The 21,585-nt window shown below is 33.3% G+C and overlaps 1 protein-coding gene across 1 annotated transcript in view; it reads right to left on the bottom strand.

The window, feature by feature from the left end:
• SAMSN1 (SAM domain, SH3 domain and nuclear localization signals 1) overlaps nt 1-20,854 on the bottom strand; it is a 52,914-nt gene extending 32,060 nt beyond the window's left edge. The window contains exon 1 of the mRNA XM_037833524.1: nt 20,704-20,854. Within this exon, the coding sequence (XP_037689452.1) occupies nt 20,704-20,760 (57 nt within the window). The 5' untranslated portion in view covers nt 20,761-20,854. The remainder of the gene's footprint in view (nt 1-20,703) is intronic.
• Between the last annotated feature and the right edge of the window lie 731 nt (nt 20,855-21,585).

Below are 21,585 nucleotides of genomic sequence, written 5' to 3'. Positions count from 1 at the left end.
ATATTATCATCCTGCTTATAAACAATCTGAACACAGGGAAATTTGTTACTCTTTTGTATACTCGAAGCATTCTTATGGCCTCCTGGAACCTTTGCCTAGGGCAATTTTGGAGACTTCATCCACACCTTGTGGATATTAAATATTAATAAGGGTTATAGCATGATTTCAACAACTGGATAATGGGCCGTGTTGCGCAGAAGGGCATGGAACAGGCCCACTTCAGCATTTCTCCACACCATCTTCTTCCATTAAGTAATCAATAGTCACCACCTTTTAAAATTAATTCACCCCTCATTATCTCAATAAAGAAAAGCAGATTTAGGAGCCATGGTTTAAGAAGAATAAAGGACTATTACTTTGGATTTTGTCAGTTATCTCATTACTAATCACTCAACAGCTTTAAGCAAGAGAAGTATAATATCAGTTCATACTAGGACATCCTTAGGAAGCGAATCTAAGTATGTAAAAGGTCATTTTTAAAATTGCTTAATTCTCAGTCTAAAAGTTTGTTTCTTGAGGTAGTTTCACAATGTATTATAGGTTATGGCTTATGATGAAAAAGGGCTAATGTCTACTATAAGGTATGAATTAACAAATGTATAATTTCTTCTCCTGTAAACTTCCTAATGAAAAGGTGAATCATTTGGAAGCAAAACCTGCTTCCTAGATAATAGCCCTTAATAACTGAAGATGTGTTCAAATATCAAGAATCTTGCATTGTCTAATCACAATGATTTAATTAAGAAAATATTCTCTTGTGACAGAAGCTCCCACCAGGACAGCTCTTATATAAAATAACAGCTATCAATGGGAAGAGCACCTTAAATAAAAATGCAATTAATATTACAGATAAGTTTTTGTTTCTATTGATATTAGATCATATTTATTCTTTAGCTGTATTTTTTATACATTTGTACAATCTTTCCTTATACAAGTAGCAATGTACTCATGAAATGGTACAATGCCTTTGGAAGGAAATTTGGCAGTATCTAGCAAACTACATATATATTGCCCTTTGAACCAGAAATTCCATTTCTAGATGACTGTACCAGAGATATACTTGGGTATGAAATGAGTTACAGAAATGCATTGAAGCACTTTTATATTATCATAAAAACTATAAATCCCAATGTTCATCAATAAGGGAATGATTGAATAAAATACATTAAATCAAGACAATGGAGATGCAGTTGCAAAAAATGTAAATATAATTTGTTATATGCTATGGAATGCTCTTCAGTATATAATACGAGGAAAAAAGCAAAGTGTAGGAAAGTGTATGTAGAAGGGTTTCCTTTATCTAAGGAGGACAGGAACATATGAGAAAGCGTGTTTTTTTTTCACTTACCACACAGTCATCCAAACTGTACAATCAACAGTTCATAATATCATCATATAGTTCTGCATTTATCACCACAATCAATTTTTGAACATTTTCATTACTCCCCAAAAAAAATAAAAATAAAAATAAAAGTAAAAAAGAACACCAAAAAATACCCCATTCCCCATCCCCCCAATTATTCATTTACTTTTTTGTCCCCATTTTTCTACTCTTCTGTCCATACACTGGATAAAGGGAATATGAGCCACAAGGTTTTCACAGTTACATGGTCACACTGTATAAGCAATATGGTTATACAATCATCTTCAAGAATCAAGGTTACTGGATTGCAGTTCAGCAGTTTCTAGCTATTCTAATACACTAAGAACTAAAAAGGAGTATCTATATAATGCAAAAGAATAACCTCCAGAATGACCTCTGAACTCCATTTGAAATCTCTTAGCCACTGAAACTTTATTTCATTTCATTTCTCCTCTCCTTTTTAGTCAAGAAGGCCTTCTAAGTCCCACGGTGCCAGGTTCGGACTCATTCCTGGGAGTCATGTCCCATGTTGCCAGGGAGATTTATACCCCTGGGAGTCATGTACCACATAGTGGGGAGGGCAGTGAGTCCACCTGCCAAGTTGGCTTAGAGAGAGAGAGAGGCCACATCTGAGCAACGAAAGAAATTCTCTGGGGTTGACTCTTAGGCACAATTATACATAGGCTTAGCCTCTCCTTTGTAGTAACAAGCTTCTGAAGGGCAAGCCCGAAGATTGAGGGCTCAGCCTACTACATTGGTAGTCCCCAATGCTTGTGAGAATATAAGGAAATCCCCAGGTGGCTAAGTTTAATATTTGTGAAAGTGTTTTAATACAGACAAATATATAGCAAAATGGGGTGAAAGAAACAGTAAAGAGGATAAGAAATAAAATAAACTTCTATGAATGTACCTTGTTTTTTAGATTTGAGTTAAAAACCATGTAAATGTTTTAAATATTTATAAACAAAATTAAATCAAGATAAAAAACAATCCCTAAAATTTGAAGCAAAATGAAGAAAAATTGCATATTGAATTAGTGGCTTAAGTAAGAGGAATTAGTTTGAGTGATTTTAAAACAAAGTAATTTGACTATCATAGAACAGTGGGATATACAAGGAATAAAACAATGACAAACTGAATTTTAACCTATTTTAAGTAATTATATTGTTATTAATAATATTGGTTTATATAAATGTATCTGTTGAAGGATAACACAAATGAGTAATGATGTTAATGTCATTTGAACCAATATACTCAGTATATGAAAAAGGCAAAGAAAATATAAAATTAATGGTTGAGTAAAACCCTGTATTCTTTATTCTTAATTGCAAACATCAATGAGAGCTCATGATATATTTTGTCTTATAGACTTCTTAGCTCTGCCTATTGAAAAGGCCTGGATGAATGACCAATATAGAACATGGCCCTCTTAGTGACCAGATAATGGACCCTAAATATGTTTTCTACTAAAAGGAGGACAGGAGTAGGAAATATACAAGATGAATCCATACATAAAATAAAATGCAGGGGCTGTGTCAAAATGACTCAGGAGCCAAAAACATCAAAAGAATTATACGCCATGATCAAATAGAATTTATCCCAGGTATGCAAGGGTGGTTTGACATAAAAAAAATCAATAAATGTAATGTAATTGCAGTACCACATTAACAGAAAAAAGGGAGGGAGGAAGCACATGATCATCTCAATTAGTGCAGAAAAGGCATTTGACAAAATTCAGCTACACTTCTTGATGAAAACACTTAGACAACTTGGAAGAGAAGGAAACTTCCTCAGCATCATGAAGGGCATATATGAAAAACCCACAGCTAAAATCATACTTAATGGTGAAAAACTGAAAGTTTTCCCTCTAAGATCAGGAACAAAACAAGGATGCCCACTGTGACCATTGTTATTCAATATTGTATTGGAAGTTCTAGCTAGGACAATTAGGCAAAAGAAAGAAATAAAAGGCATCTGAATTGGAAAGGAAGAAATAAAACTTTCCTTATTTGTAGATGGCATGATAGTATTTACAGAAAATCCTGAAGAATCCACAACAAACTCCTGGAACTAATACACAAATTCAGCAAAATGGTGGGTTATAAGAACATGCAAAAATCAGTAGTATTTCTATACATAAACAATGAACAATGAGAAGAAGATATACAGAAAAAAATTCTATTTGCAGTAGCAACAAAAGGAATCAAGAATCTAGGAATAATTCTGGTGAAGGATGTAGGACTTGCATGCAGAAAACTACAAAATGTTTCTAAAAGAAGTCAACGAAGACCAAACTAGATGGAAGAACATTGCACATTCGTGGATTGGACGACTTAATATTGTTAAGATGTCAATTCTACCCAAAGAAATTTATAGATTCAACACAATTCCACTCAAAATTCCAACAGCCTTCTTTGTAGAAATGGAAGAGCCAGTCATCAAATTTATATGGAAAGGTAAGGGGTTCTGAATAGTGATCTTTAAAAAGAAGAATGAAGTTGTAGGATTCACACTTTCTGATCTTAAAACTTATTACAAAGCCACAGCAATCAAAACAGAATGGTACTGGCACAAGGACAGACAGATAGACCAATGGAATTGAATTGAGAGTTCAGAAATCAACACTTACATTTTTGGCCAACTAATTTTTGACAAGGGCACCAAGTCCAGTCAATGGGGAAAGAATTATGTCTTCAACAAATAGATCTGGGAAAACTGGATGTCCATGTACAAAAGAATGAAGATGGACCGCTACCTCACACCATATACAAAAATCAACTCTGGTGGGATCAATGGCCTAAATATAAGAACCAGAACTATAAAACTCTTAGAAGAAAACATAGGAAATCATCTTCAGGACCTTGTGTTAGGAAATGGTTTCTCAGACCTTACAACCAAAGCACAAGTAACAAAAGAAAAACAGATAAATGGAGCCTTATCAAAATCAAAAACTTTTTTGCATCAAAGGATTTCATCATAAAAGTTAAAAATACAACCTACTCTGTGAGAGAATATATTTGGGAACCATATATCCAAAGAAAGTTTAATATCTATGCTACATATAGATATCTAACAACTCAACAATAAAAAGACAAACAGGCCAAATAAAAAATGGGCAAAAAACTTGAATAGACATTTCTCAAAAGAAGATATTTGAATGGCCAAAAAGCACAGAAAAGATGCTCAATATCATTAATCATAGGGAAATACAAATCAAAACCACAATGAGATACCATTTCACACCCACTAGAATGGCTACTACTAAAAATGAAAAATTGCAGCTGTTGGAAAGGATGCAGAGAAATAGGAACACTCATTCATTGTTGGTGGGGATATAACATGGTGCAGTTGCTGTGGAAGACAGCTGGCAGTTCCTCAGAAAATTCAGTATAGAATTACCATACGACCTGGCAACATCACTTCTAAATATATACCCGAAAGATCTGAAAGCAGGGACTGGAACAGATATCTGCACACTGATGTTCATGGCAGCATTATTCAAGATTGCCAAAAGATGGAAGCAACCGAAGTGTCCATCAGTCAATGAATGGAGAAATAAAATGTGGTATGTACATACAATGGAGTATTATTCAGCTCTAAAAAGGAAAGACGTTCTGATATATGCAATAATATTGATGAACCTTGGAGACATCATGTTGAATGAAATAAGCCAGACACAAAAGGACAAAATATGATCTGACTGATATGAAATGATTGGAATGAGCAAATTCATAGAGTTAGAAACCAGGATGAAGGTTACCAGGTGTCAGGATGGGGTATGGAACGGGGAGCTAATGTTTAAATTGCACAGTTTCCCTTTGGGTTGATGGAAAAATTTTGGTAATGGATGGTAGCACAACATTATGAACATTAACAGCACTGAATGATATGCTTGAATGTGATTAAAAGGGGAAATTTGGGGTTGTGTGTATGTTATCAGAAAAAAATTTTACAAAAAGAAGCCAAAACTATAGAACTGTATAACACAGTGAACTCTAAACAATGGGCTATAGTTTATAGTACCATTATAAAAATGTTCTTTCACTAATTGTAACAAAAATACCACACTAATGCAGGGTGTTAATAATAGGGTGATATATGGGAACTCTGTATTCTATGCATAAATTTTCTGTAAACCTGCAATTTCTCTAATAAAAAAAAGTAAAAAAAATTTTTTTTTAAAGTGATAGATAGTTGCTTAGAATTGGGCATGTATTTAAGGAAAAATTAAAGTTTTGTTTACTAAATCTATTTTAGTACAACTTACTTTGATATAGTGTGTGTGACTGCATTGCCTTTTTGAATAGTATCTGTGTTCACATGATGAAGATTACCTTTGTCCACCTAGCCTACTAGGCTCCCACAAAAATAGGCCTGAACAAGTACCTGTTGAGTGTCTGAGCATATGTGTGTACGTGTGTCCCTGCACAAAGCAATGAATAACATAAAGGAACTTAAGAGGGTTCACTTTTATCAGTCACATCTCTTTAGCTTTACATAACCATTGTAATTGTTACTGAGTGTTATTTTATGATATAAAGTTGGCAGTGTTCTTAGAAATCATCTACTCCTTCTCAATAAGGAAAGTATCTTAGGCCCAAACTAGCAAAAATATTCTCCCCCTCCCCGCCAGTTCTCCACCCTGAGATGTTCTCCCCTGCACCATTCTATTACACTTTTGATTCTGTCTTCCTTTTTTCAAAGAAACATGTTATCTGAGAATCTGAAAAGTGTGGCAAAGTTAGCTTGGTAGAAAGACTGTAACTGAACAGCTTCCTAGAACAATGGCCAGTCTGCATCTACCAATATGAAACTGAATTAGGGGATCTCTCTTTAGAAATGTGAATCAAAATATTTTGATCAAAAACAGAACTTGTATAAGAGAATCCTGTATTGTAATTCATGATTGACCGTAAACTCACAACTTTTCTAATTAAAAAAAATAGAAAACCAAAGCAAACAAACAAACAAAATAAACCAGAACTTGATCCTTATTTTTATTTCCTTATCAGTCACCAGCTTTTGGGGTCTTAGAATAAAATCTCATCTCTAGCATGACTTAATTTTTGGGTAAGGTACTGGTGGAAAAGTTTCACAGTCTGCTTCACAAAACCTGTTTGCATATGTGAGTCAGACATCCGCAGTGTTTTGAAATATACCAGAAAATTAAAGATTACACACAATCTGCCAACAAGTTCTCACATCTTTTAAATATTGCATAGGGAGCCTTTGGTTAGCAATCCGCTCTTGAAGATCAGAATTTTATTAAAGCACACCCCTGTATGTGTATTCTATAATAATAAAATGCTTAATCTCAATAGGCTTAATCCAAAGACATTCGAGGATTTAATTGTTCTAACTAACTCAGGTGCTGAAGTCTTTTGAAGAGTGTGAAACAAATTTAACTCACTTAAAAAAAAAATCTGTTAGGATTGCCTCAGTGTTAAATAATTACAATATCTTGTGGTGCCAATGGAAGATGGTTGTTCGGAGTGTCAGGGAGTTGTTTGGAGTGTCTAAGAGACAACGAGAGTTGTGAAACATTTCTTTAAATACTAACATTTTAACCTTGGGTAAAGGCTATCCAGTGTTCATACATATATCAATACCCCAAATGTTTTTCATTTACAGCTGGACTCTTAGGAAAAAAACTAGTCCCCCCAATCTCTTTGGTTTGGTATCTTTTCTATCAACTGAAAAAAAAATCTAAAGGAACTGAAAATTCTGACTCCACTATAGTGTTTTAAAGTTGTGTCATAATTTCCATGCTAAAGTTCTACTTTCAGAAGTTGATGTGCCAGTAGCAATGTTTTCTGCAAATGAACACTGCCTCAAAGATTACCCAAGGAAAGAAACTAGAACCGAAAAGAAAAGAAAAGAAATCAATGCAGAACAATCCATAACCTGCAAAAGACGACACTCATATCAGAATATTAAATGTAACAAAACAAGTTAAAAGAGTAAAAAAGGATATAGTATTTAACAATTTCTATTGTAGTTCTGCATGATTTGTAACCATCTTTCATTATTTACATTGTATGCATATACTATAAGTCATGCTATACTTTTAGGAATAGAATAGAAATCATCATACTCTATGTTAGTTGAAAGGAGTTGTTGTGTTTACCTAGAATAAACAATGTTTTAATGTTTCTTAAATATCTTTTTCTTAGGAAAATATTCAGTCAAGGCTCTGTAAGCATTTGTGCAAGATCAGTCACTTAGATTCGCCTAGTCTTACAAAATGTCATAGACTATAAAAGAACTTAAAAGCTTCTAAAATGTGGCTGTGATCAGGGAGACCTCTTGCTTTCCCTATTGTAAACCTTCTGCTTGGCCCACATAGTCCTGCAATGTTGTTTTATTTTGCAATTTCTCTTCCTCTACTCTCTCTCTTTCTTCTCTACTAAACCCATAAACAAGTACACTAAGTAGTCCTTGATCCTTCTGGAATTCTTTCACTATACCACCTTTTCTTGAAAACCTAAGGAATTTCTCCTGGAAACTCCCTCTTGTCTAGCCTCTAACCACTGTCTGCCTGTCTTCAGGCTGAAAGGCAGCTGTGCCAACAAATGTCTCTCAGGCTATGTCCTGCTGCCTGTGGAAATCTGCTTTGACTTTGCCTCCTGAACTCTCCAACTCATCTACATGGACTGCTGCAAACCTGGATTTCCTCACTGCTCTCTTTGGTGAATTTGGACATATAATGCAAAATATAATGCACCACACAGGCACACTCACCCGCATTCCACATCTGCTCAATCCTTTCTCCAAATCTTTGTTGTAAACATTTATTTTTATATTGTCTCTTTATCAAATACATGTTTATAACCCCAATCCTAGGCCAATGCAACAACTTTCAGCTTCTTTGTCCCCAATCTCTTGCCCCTTCAATCATCTAACATAATACCACTAAGACTAATTTTTCTAAAGTAGCAGTAATCATCATTTCATTATTCTCAAAATGTAAAGCTTGCCCCACATTGTTTTGGTGGTTACTGAGAGCTTGCTGTGAGCCAAGCTCCGTGCCAAGTTCTTTATCTACAGTTATTTCATTAAATCTACAGTGTCTCTGTGAGCCAGTTATTAATTTCTCCAATTTCCAGATGAGGAAAACTGAAGCTCACAGTTTAAGTAGCTTTTCCTTATTAAAAAAAAAAAAAAAAAGTCCAAACTCAGCATGGCACACATTCAAGACTCCCCACGTTATCAGGCAATCCTAATCAATATGATTAAGCCAAACTTCTGACACCGATCCTCAGTTCTATCCCAGAATGCCTTCTTGGCTACTGTGGACAAATTCATTTATGTCTTTAAGCTCTTGCTCATGCTGTTCTCTTTTTGAGGAATACCCTGCCTCTTCGACCAATCCCAACCCAGCCCATACATCAAGGGCAGGATCAAGTCCCACCTCCCCAATGAGACCACTTGCCAAAGCCTCGCCATTTTAGGACACACTGATCGCTCCTGCTCTCAAAGGCTATAGCAACTGTGGAAAAAAAACCTCAAGTTGTCAGACTGGGGAAAACCACAGTAGATGGTAAATCCCACAATACTCTTCAAGTTATATGTCATAATTTCATAAAAGCAAATTATTTAACTTAATCTTGTAAAGCCAATGAAAATTATGTTTAATTAAAAACCATACAGTTTAACATTATGCAATTTGACATAAATAAACTAAATGCCTTCTATGACTAAACTTCATACTTAGGGTAAGGACTGTCTGGATGAATAAAGTAAGAATATATCTTTGAGTCATTTATACTCTATTTGTGCCATCAAACAAATCACTTCAATGCATAAGAGCTAAATAAAGGCATGCTTAAATAAAGGGAGCACAAAAATAGAAGCAATCCTAAAAGCAGATTTATATGTAAAATAACTGAAGCTAATAATGTATAGTAGATGTCAACTTGGAAATTTATATTCATTCATTACAAATACTTATTTGTACTGACTTTACTGCATAAAAGGAATTCTGGGTACATAAACCTATACATATATTATTTATAATCAGACTCAAAAAGGATACATTAAAATGATCACAAATTTTCCAACTGAAATCAGCTGAAATCAATAAAATTTGAATTTGCTTAACCATCTTCAAAAATTATTTACTCAAAGAGATTGTGTGGTTATTGACTGATGGAGTCTTTAGAAGTTGCCATATCCAAATATGGTGATTGCTAAAATGATGATAAATTAACAGAAATGTTGAAGACCATACCCTGTATGTAAAAGGGAGCACTAGCTGACAAAAATATGTCTGATATAATTGTGTCCTAAATTCTTCAAGGTAGAGAAAGAGATGCTGTCCCACTGAATGTAACCATTTGGTCAGTAGAGAAGTGTGGCATATTTTGTATAGGAATGTTTCACTAGGCTTTTCCATTGTCTGGGTGAACAATCCCTTTAAAATCAAATTTGGCAAGAAGTTTTCAATCCTTGCACCAGCATGGATAGTTTGTTAAAATCTTTGTGGAAAGTTTATTGAAATGGTTCTGAAACCACTTTCAGAATTAGAGTAAACAGATCATGATAACAGTGTTCACCATGGTTTACAGAGATACTGTGTGTTTTGGGGAAAGTGGTGGGAACATAAATTACAAATAACATATGTTTCATGCATTTTCCATTCCTAATCTAAGATAAGCAATTTCCCTGAGCAAATTTCTCATTACTAATTTTGTTTTCTAGCTATCTTGATACAGAGAAGGTGGTACCAAGGATGGATGATTCACATTTCCAGGTAAAAAAATATATTTCCTTCTCCCATAAATTTAGAAATTAACTTTTTGTTGTTTGCATATTTGTTTTTTTTTTTTTCCTATATATAACCAAGTATTAAATATTATTTAACTCTGGTCACATCAAAATCAGCTATTTTAATCCTATACCTAAATTTCAAAAACAAATAAATAATTCTGCATAGAACGTGGTGTGGCCTCCTATGTAGGATTTGGCTAATAGCTAGAAGGGAATACTGAAGCATGGTAAAAGAAGCCAACTATTATTTAGGAGAAGAATAATTTTGAAGTCCTGATCACAACAAGGTTTACTACATTGACTGTAATATTAAATATAAATTTCATTCTGGTTTCCTTAATACATGCCTGAATTATTCTATGTATTCTACCTATTAATGAAATTATATCATATGACTTATATACAGTATCATTACTCTAAATAACAAACTACTAGAAGCCTAAAAGAAAAACTAGGTCTATTTAATTTTACCATCAAAAGGACTGGGGGGAAAAAGCAAGAGTAACATAATATTATCGGCTAAATTAAGCTGGACATTATCTCCAAGTTCTTAATTTTAAACCTTTTTTTTTCCTTTGCAGTAATCATAGAAAGAACTTCTTGAAAATTTTTCGTTAGCTGATTGACACATGATGGAAGGATTACAGTATTTTTAAAGCCCATCAAGATACTTTTAATAGCCGAGTATGTTGCCTCAAACTGTAGGTTCCCCAAAATTTGACTGGTAAACTTTTTTTACCAGTCAAATGAATGTACTACTAAATCCAGTTACTCCAGTTTTAAAAATAAAATTATCACGAAGGAGGCCAACATTCAGAGTATTCATTGCTTCGAAAACATGGTTAAACAAAGGTGAGAAAATTAAGTTGGGCAAACAGAACCAATTTAATAAACTTTCCCATCCAATTCTCTGGAAGAAAAACTCTGTTACCTCCTATTAGTTTTAAATGTCATCTGCATTCACCTAGGTACATAATAACCTTTCTAAAGGTCTCCCCAAGGGACGTTTCAGTCATACAGTGATCTCCTTGAACACAAGTAATGACAAACAATAAGCTAATTCTCAAAAAGTTTTTTTTTTTTAAAGTCATTTTTACTACGTTTAAATGCATGTGTTTGATGCATGATTTGGGTCCCCCTGATTAATGGTCACCGCCAGCCCAGCTTCTGGAGTTGTAATGTTTCCGTGAGCTTCCCTCCAGCAGAGCTCGACCATTAATCCAGAGGCATATGTCAGCTCAGCAGAGCAAGGTCACTCTTCTGCTTCAAGGGGAACCTTTTTAGAAATAATAAAACTGACAGAAAGTTCTTTTTTGCATGCTTTATGCCACCTGAGGTTGAATGCTGCCGTTAATATCATAAAGCTTATAAACATTCCCATCTCAGGCAGCACCGCTGCCACTGGTCCTAGGAATTTAAACATTTTTTTTTCTCAGTAAGAACAGACATGTTTATGTGGGGCAAATATATGGTGTGTAATCCCCAACAAGGAAAGAATGGGTGGAGAAAAATACAGTAGACCCTCACTTTATGTGAACTCAACACATGCAAATCCAGGTGTATGCATTTGTCAATTGAAAAAAATAAAGGCAGAGAAAGAGAATTAAGATTTTTAAAATTATTTCTGTAATTAATTTTATTTACTTATTGTCCATAGAGTGTTTATTTGTCTTATGTATAAAAAATATGTGATAGGTATGTTTGTACAAGAAATACTTATTTATAATGGGGTTCGCTATTATGCACAATTTTCAACTGATGCATAGGTCTTGGAACCTATTTGTAATGTAAGACAGGGTCCTACTGTAATAGTAAGTCCATGTTAGGATATTTGGAAGAGAATTTTCCGTACATTTGGATTTGGCTGTATGACTATTTCAATCTATATCGAATGTGTATATGTACTTAAAAGTGGTGTTGAGATATAATAGTAGTGGTAGAAATAAATTCAGTTAATGATAATTCCTTGACCTTTACTATAATGTCTAATTCTTATAGAACATTTATCTTTGAATAAATTGTATTTTAAACATATCAATACTTATTTCATTGGTAATGGCTGCTTTAAAATGGAAAAGAGAGTTATTTGAAAACTTTAGATGGCCTAATTTAAGCAAATCAAACAAAAGACAACAAAAAATGATGATGGCTATATAATAATATGTTATTATTAATATCAATTAATTATTATAATTAATGTCAAGAAAGTATACTCATAAGTATTAAAAATTTACATATTTAATTAAATATTTTATCACTTTTACTTAATTAAAAAGCAAATCAAAGATACATAGCTGTAGCCATATAAAATATTCAGAGAAAAACTGAATATTTCAGTTGGTTGTTTGTAACCAAATATCCAGACTAATTCCATATCACTATGTATTATAAAATAGAATTTAATACAAGGTAAATCTGCCTTAAATCTTATGCCAGGAATTTAAATTACTAAGATTATAAAAGAATATATAAAAAAAAAAAAACCTCATAATTTAGTTGTCCTTTACATTTTATTTAGAGAAAAGTATCTGGAAGTGAGGCCATTTGGCAATTCTGGCCAGTCCTTCTAGGAAGCCAGTACCTGAGTCAGGTCTCCACATCCAATATAAGGACCTCACCTTTATAGGTACAGAAACGTCATATTTCAAGCATTCAAAAATTATTTCAGGGGGACCAACTCTTAAACCAAACTGATAAGATATCAAGAATGGCATTACCAATTATTGATATGCTATGTGCAATTTAACTGCCAGGAAGAATGAACATTCTTGTTGGATGATTGAAGAATTGTCTCCCCTGGAAGAAACACTACATAGGACACTGGGTCATTGCTAGAAGTTTGTTTGATTATTGTAGTAGAGTCATGGTGAAGTGATTTGGGTGAGATCAAGGGATAGAGCCATGAACTAATTATAATGGCCTGAAGTACACATCTCACCAAAGTGAACAAGTTTGCTGAGCAGAATGGAATATTTGTGTCAACTTTTCTAGATCCATAGAACAGTGGTAAATTTCTACTCTGCTTATCCCTTTCTAAGCTCCCTGCACAGCAACACCTTTTTGCTAACACTTTTTTTTTTCAGATAGATTACAATACAATGTTTGATTACTGATTATTACATTATGAATCCAAGAAAGCTTACTTTGTTTTCATGTGGAATTTCCCCAGATTTTTATTAGCAACCTGTTTACAAACTATGTCCTGGAGTGGTTACTTCTGTAGATGACTAATAATATCCATTAGTCATTCAACAATCATCGCACATATATTGAGAAATCATTACTGTTTTCTATGCTATAAATTATTTTGATGATAGCCAAAGTCTAATAAGAAAGTATATGGAATCTGAATGTCAGAGAAATGGCGTTCAATCTCCCTTGTTCCCCCCAAAAATTCCAGGGATAAAAATATGAATGACACAGCCCCTGTTCTTGATGGTGAATCAAGTTGGGAGGACATATTGAAATAAACTGTGGTAAGATTAGTGATAGGTGTATGGAAAAAGCACTATGAAAACAGGAAAAGGGAGAGATTAATAAACAAACACTATGTGTTAGGGAATTTACCTATAGTACCTAAATTAATTCTCGCATCAATCCTTTGAGACATGCTTTAACACATCACCTTCTCCAGATAAGCACACTGAGGCTCAAAAGAGATTTAATAAACTGTTCAAAGTCCCCTATATAGGAAATATCAAAACAGGACTTCAAACTCAGGTCTCTAGAACTTTAGTCTATGACCCAGCTGCTCTACCAGATTGCTCCATAATAAATTGACTCAGGGTCACTGATGGAGGTTTTCTTGAGAGGGTGACATTCCAGCTAAGTAGTGAAGGATAAGATATGAGTTTATGAGTCGCAGAAAGCGAGCAAAGGCATTCCAGAGTAAGGGAAGCACAGACGGAAAAGCATGAGAGTGACTGAAACCTCACGACCAAGGGGCCTCACTAGATCAACTAAATCTGAATATATAGTGGTGGGGCCCACACAGGTATTTTTGTAAAATACCCCAGATGATTCTAATATGTAGCTAAAAAGCCTCTGGTCAAGAGGGCAGAACAAATGTTTTACTTTTGTTGATTTTCAAATTATTCCTAATAGAGGCTTAGTGCGGAATCACAGAGGTAAATTTTGGATGGGAGAAAGGAAAGAACAACAAGGAAAAATACTGGCAAGTATAAGTAAAAGAGGGATGCAGCAATGAGAAGTACAGGGCAAATGTGGGTTTGGCTGCATGAGGATCCTGGGCAACTGGAAGTGGTGATGGATGTAAGGTAATTGGACAAAAGGAAGCAGCTGAAATCCTCATGTCCAATTAGTAAGACTTCAAGACTAGGTGAAAATTTCCAAATCTCTTCACATAAGGGGAGATAGGGGACTTAACCACTGTGGTGACAAATGATTTTATCTATACAAGAATCACTTCATCTACCACCAGAGATAGCTTTAAAACCCCTTCTATTCTTTTTAATCAATTCTTAATGGAGAACATTTTTGTTCTCTACTAAGAAGCTAATTATAAATGTCTTGTTTCTAAAAGTTCACCTAAATCCTGAACACTAAAAAGAAAGAGAAATGGATCTGTTTGGAAATCCTAAATTTGGAAACTTAGACATGTGGAGTATAGGTTTGATTCTATTATATTAAACACACACACACACACACACACACACACATTCTATGTAGATAATGAAGCCATTTATCTCCAGAGCAAGGCAGGGAGAGATTAAAATAGACAAGTGTCTTATTAAATTGATTTTTAACAAATCCAGTGCACTGGTAGTCAAGGTAATGACTTTATACTCTTCCTATAAGATATAATATCCAAATTTAGAAACAGAGGGGAGGCTACACTTCTGCCATTTCTCTTGACCATTTCATCTCCTGAACTTTCTGTATATCATGTATTTTTTTCAAGTATAGCAGATCTATTTGGCCCCAAACCTTTAGCTACTTGCTCATGGCCAAACTTGATTATAGATTCACATCCTATAAAATGGGAAGGCTAAGATGAATTAGTGCTTTGTTTGGAGAAAATTTGTCAAGGCTAAAGTTATTTAAGTTGTTTAACCAATTAAACATGGGTGAAACAAAATGAGCAAATTATTAGTTCATCCCATCTATGTAAGGTGCCGTAGTAATTAAAATTTTATCCAATAGAAAAAGAAGATTTTGAAGGAAAGGGAAGAAACGTTTAGGAAATGGCATATCAATTTTGAGGTGTGTTTCTGGTTGCAAGGGTCAGTAAGCCATGGTGAATGTGAACAGTGGAATGGGGACATTTCTCCTTGGGATGAGGCATGAGCTGGAAGTCACAACAGTATAGGTCAGTGGCAACTTTCATTTCCAAATTTGAAAGTGCTCAGGAGCTCCTGGGTATCTTGTTACTATGTATACTGTGACCTAGTAGGTCTAGGGTAGGCCAAAGAATTTCATTTCTAACAACCTCCCAGGGAATTCCAATCAGCTAGTCTGTAGGACCACACCAAAGAGCAAGTTTTTGGAGATGTATTAAACTCAATCCTGATGGCCCCTGTGATAACTTCTAATGTAGTCTATACTCTGTTTTCTCCAGCTTGTCTTATTTGGTTTTGGGTTGCATTATAATTTACTTTAAATATTTTTACAATACAAATATGACATAAATACTAACTCCATAAAGAAGATAATCTTTTGAGAATTATTTTTGTGTAATAACCAAAGTAAAATTAAACACTTATACCCACCTTTTTTAAAACAAAATCTTAAGAAATAATGAATCCAAAGTATTGCCTACATTGTATATCATATATCGTATTCAGCATGTGAACTTTTTTTGAAAAGCCAAAGGATTCAGCTAAACTCATCTAAATTAAGGGCTGAAAATTATACCCCAGATAAAGAAGCAACAGGGAGTAATGGGGGAGGAAGGGCCAAAGGCTTAGAAGCAGAAAATTTGTCCACAGGATTCCAAATCTATTCTAAACATGCTATGATATCTTGGGCAAAGCATTTCACATCTATGGGTCTATTTTTTTTTTCCTGTTAATTGGAAAAAAAAAATTCCTACCTCATTTGGGGAAGATTAAATAAAGTAATGGACATAACCCCCGTACAAGTGCTTGGCCTAGAGTAAGCACCAGAACAAGTAAACTCCTCTTCCTTTTATTATACCTGGTTAGATAAGAGTTAAAATGTATCTTAACGGCATTGTTACAAAAAAGCAATGAGGAAAGCTCTTTAATGCCACAACTATGTGTCATCCTTGTCTAGGAGCATAAATTTGCACAGCGGGCAGTGCAGTGAAAACAGCTCATCATCAACTCATCACCTCTCATCATTGCTAGGATCAAATGCAAATGGGAAACAATGCCACTTCAGTCATTGCTAGTGAAAATTAGCATCTGTGACACTTAATGGTGTCTCATTTGGTATGTACTTTAGATTAAAAGAATGGTAAAAAAAAAAAAGGTTTTTCCAGAACTGCCATTTTTCCAATGTCTCCCTTTAAAATAACAGTGATATTTGAATCTTCTTTACCGAAAGGAAAACCTCAGTTAAAATTCATTAACACAGATTGTTAATCTCTGCCAAGTAAAGGCCAAGTTGTTCTAATTACAGTTACCAAGTTTCGTTTGTAGGATCTATTCCTTTTTAATTTTCAGTTTCAACCATATTCCCTACCATAGAACAAATGTCTATTGTCATGTAAAGGGGGCCTCTGGAGGGATTCTTGCACAAAATTTGTTAATTTTGGTCCTTAATACAAAGCTTAGAAATGAATTCTAGTTGTATTTACACACATACACACAACACACCCTCTTACACAGTAACAGACTTGATACCAAGAATAATGAAATTGCATAGTATTGATGAGTATTCCCACTTGAACCAGGCTGCAAATAATTAGGTTCAAGAAAGTTAATTTATTTTATAAATATTTATTAAGGGCCTATGCTAGGTGTAGGAGGGAGATGGTTATACTTACCTCCATATTTTAAACAATTTGAACATTTGAATATTAAGAAAATTTTTTGTTGTTGTTCTACAATTGTTAAATATTGAAGCTGGGTGGACTCCTGGAGGGCTTTGTAGATGGTTTTCTGCATTTAGTTAAAGACAGAAAAGGAGGACCTCTAAATTCCTTTCACATTTACTGAGGCTAGAATTCTTTTGTTCTTAGAGATATGGTCTCCCTGGTCTTCCTAAAATTTAGCTAAAATTCAGATACAAATAGATGTAATATCTCACAGTCTCATTGCTTATAATATAAGGGCAATATGATAATTAGCAATATAGGTACTGGAAATTGATATATGCATTTCACATCACACAGTTTGATGATTCCTCTATATATCTTTGCTGAGGTTTATTAACCATCTCTATGCCTTAGCTTCTTTACCTGGAAAATGAAGGTAAATAAGAATGCTTCTTTCACAGAGTTGTTGCAAACATTAAGTAAGTTAGTGTTCAAAAAATTCTTAGCCTAGCAGTTGATGTGTAATAAACTCACAATAAATATGGAAGAGTAAAATAAAACACTTTAGTTGGGAAAAGGACAAGGGAATGTATTATGTTCCATAACTGAAACATTTATAGAATGTAGTAAGATCACAATTAATCAAATCTGAGTCTGAAATATGCTTAAACGTTTTTAAAATCATTACCAGTAGTGGCCATTAGTGGTAAGAAGGTAAAAACTAAAAGAAGAAAAGTCCAGTACTTTGTATTTATGTTAAATAATACTACTTGCAATGGACATATCAAAATGTAGAATACTTAATCATTATCCATGAAATTTCTTTCTTAATTCATAATTTACCTATACACCATAGAGAGTTCTGAGACAAATTAAATTTATTAGAGTTTATTAACATTCCAGTACAGTGAGTCTTTTTTCTTTTCTTTTTTCTTTTCTGTAACTACTCTTCAGCACTTTTCAGTTTCCCTTATGAAATATCTCTGATTCCTCTCTCTTAACCTACCCTGTGAATCTCTTATCATAAATTCGAATAGTATTGGTTTCATTTGTGAGCTATTTAGAAGGAAAAGAGCCCATATCAAAAATAGAGAAACAGAGGAATAAAGAGTGAAAAGAGGATACCGTAATTATAAAACAATAGTTTGTAAAATGGTACTTTAACATGTGTTTTGATTTACTGTTCTTTTGGATTCATGGACATATTTATTGATAAGTCTTGCAAATGTAAGAAAATAGTAAATTATTTTGGATATAGAACTCATATAATCTATTACTACACTTTATATTCACAAATGTTTCCACCTTCTCACACCCATAGGACCTAATTGAAAATGCTAATAACCAAGTTCTTTTCCATTGATTTCCTTTTAAAATTAACAGTTTTATTACATTAGGTATACTATGCATTCAGCATTTGAATCAGGTCACCTAAAATATACACCATGGGAGTTAATATCCACTAGATCATCAAGTAATTTTTCCTTCATTTTTAATTTTGTCACTCTTTGCCTATTTTAACATTTATGATTAACAAAAACAAACAAACAAACAAGGAAATCTGTCTCAGCAATCTTGGAAGAGTATACTACAAAGGATATAAGTTTCTGGGTCAAGAGATGTGAGTTATTGTCTGATAAAGTAATCAGTACAGACAATGAGTACCTGTATGTCAGACTGATTTCTTGATGGTTCTATTCTACCTTTCAAGACTGCTTGATGTTATGTTCTCTTCCAGTGAAAGAAGAGACTTGAAGTCCTCACTCTACTGTGACTTAAATGTGAAGATCATCATAAGATCCATCTCTGCCATCCCTTATAGAGTCTGCTCTTTTTCCATAAAAAAAATGCAGTCTTTCATGATTTTTCTACATTCATGATTTTTCTACATTAGACAATTACCCAGTAACATAAATGTGGATTAAATAGGAGTTGTTTCTAAGATATTATTATGATTTTTAAAATATCACTACCATATTAAAAGGAAAAGACATAGTTGGTTTGGAATGTATGAAAAGCACACTTATACATCTATATATCTCTTAAAATTCATGTAGAATAAAACCGTCTACATAAAGAAAATGAGAAATCATTCACAAGAGTTAATATTTGTCCAGTGCCACCATTTTCTGTGATACATTTCATTCTTAGACATATATTTTATCAAATATATTTTAAATTTTATGAATAAGGAAGAGTCAATAAAATGAACAATATCCCACTAGTATTACTATAGTTCCCACTATTAAGACAAATGATGATAGACTGAAGTATCATTTTGAAAATAGTTCAGTGACATGAATATGATAATAACCTACTACATAATGCAGTCCTTATGAAATACTCTAAGTTTAGATTTTAAATACTTTGAAAATAAACAATACTTATTAACTTTTGTGGTCTTCCCCAAACCTACTAGTTTAAACTCAATAAATGTTTCTTTAAATTAAGCAAACTGTATATAAAATTAATCTTAAATGGAAATGTAAGTGATGTTTTTGAAAATGTGTACCTTTTGGGAAATATTATCTTATATATTGTTATTATAGGGAAAATAACAGACATCATGATATTAGTATTGATATGCTATCTAGTGTATATTTAACTAAAGATGCTTATCTGTCTTTTATAAAATTTGAATTATAAAATAATTAATATTGTAAATCATTTATTTTCAGTTGTCTTCATAGAAACTGTGGTAAATTACATCCAAAGATTTGCAAAATATTGTTCAATACTACATAAATTCAGAAGGCCACAATCAATTCCCAACCACTCTCTCAGAAGAGATGCCAAGCAAATAAATAACAATAATAGATTTTGAATCAATCATTTAAAAAGACATCTGGACTCAAGTATTGTCTATTCACAAGTAGATTACAAATGAAACTACCTAAAAAATGCAAAAAATGTAGAAATTATCTGACACCTGGAACTTCATAAATCATTTCTTTTATGTTATTAATGAATCTAATTTAGAATTCTGATAGAATCTAATCTTTGCTATCCCCTGTCCTATTTTTTTAAGTGGTAGTTATTGCCAAGAGTAAGAATATAATAATGTTCCACATAGAGCCAATTTGGCAAATCTAAAAATTTATGAAGTTTTGATGCTTCCCAAAACACAGCCCAGCCCTCTCTCTGTTTATGACTTTGGAGAGTAAGGCAAATACATCTCTTCAACAAACTATCATATTTTAACTTTCAATAATGAATCATATTTTAACTGAAATATCTCCATCTGATAACTTTTTTGTTATGAAGAACTAACCTCTTAAAAGATAAAATGCATTTGGTAGACTGTTAAATAGATGTTGATAACTTCATATTCATTAAAAGTTAATGAAATTAATGATCTGAACTCAAACCTCAGTTACAAATGTAAATAATGAATATGTACTGTAGGCAGAATTCCAAAAACTGTGATTGCTAAGTGTTATTTAGCATCTAACTTTGCAATTCAATTTTTACGTATTTGCCACAATGCATTCAACTCTATTGAATTGATTTATGACTGAGAGATAAGAACAATGTGCATGTATGTGCACACACACACAAATGCTCTATTAAATGGTTTTGTTTTGTTTGACTATGTATGAAAATACCTTACCTTTGGTTTTTGATGTTTCTCCTTCTCTGAAGCATTGGATGGTTTTCTCTTCAGCATTTTGAATTTGGACTATTCTCAGATTGAGTGCACTGTCTCTTGTTACAGAAACAACTGAAAACAGTCAGCAATGTGCCGTCTATGATGTACAGCATCAGATAAGTTTCAGCCCAGTGACTTGCCACTTCCTCCTTTGGTCAGGATATGACTTCAACATCTACATGGGTAAGTTTTTTTTTTTTGGTTTTTTTTTTTTTACTGTAACTCTTTGGTAACTCTTTAATGTCCTATCCCTTGCTATATATTATGAGGTAGGTTCCCAAATCATTTGCAACAACATGCCTGCAGTTATCAAAAGGGTCACAAGGATTTCAACACAAAACTCATTTTTCAGTTCACATAAAAATTAAAAATCTACAACATATTCTAAAGGTGAAGGGAAGAAAGTATCTAAGCCAATAAATGAAATCAAATTTGAGATGGGGGCTTTTTCAATGTATTAAAAAAACAAGCAAAAAAAGAGAATATTCAATGTATTAAATTTTACATTTTAGAAACATTGTTAGAAGATTAAATAAGCTAGAGTTAAAACAATAATTATCCTATTTAAAAATGTACTTTAAAAATTAAGTGGTACCATCACAACCATCCATCATTGACATTGTGAATGTAATTAACAGCACTGAAATATCTATCTGAACATAATTAAAAGGTGAAATGCTAGACTGTATACATGGTAACAGAATAAAAAAAAATTTTTTTTAAATCCATGGAACTGCACTACCCAAATAGTGAACTCTTAAGTTAAACCATGGATTTAATTAATAATACAGTTTATCATTGGTTGTAACAAATGTTCCACACCAGTGCAAGGTGGTGGTGATG

Source organism: Choloepus didactylus, chromosome 1, assembly GCF_015220235.1.
Source record: "Choloepus didactylus isolate mChoDid1 chromosome 1, mChoDid1.pri, whole genome shotgun sequence".
NCBI lineage: Eukaryota > Metazoa > Chordata > Mammalia > Pilosa > Megalonychidae > Choloepus > Choloepus didactylus.
This window is presented reverse-complemented; position numbering and strand designations above follow the sequence as displayed.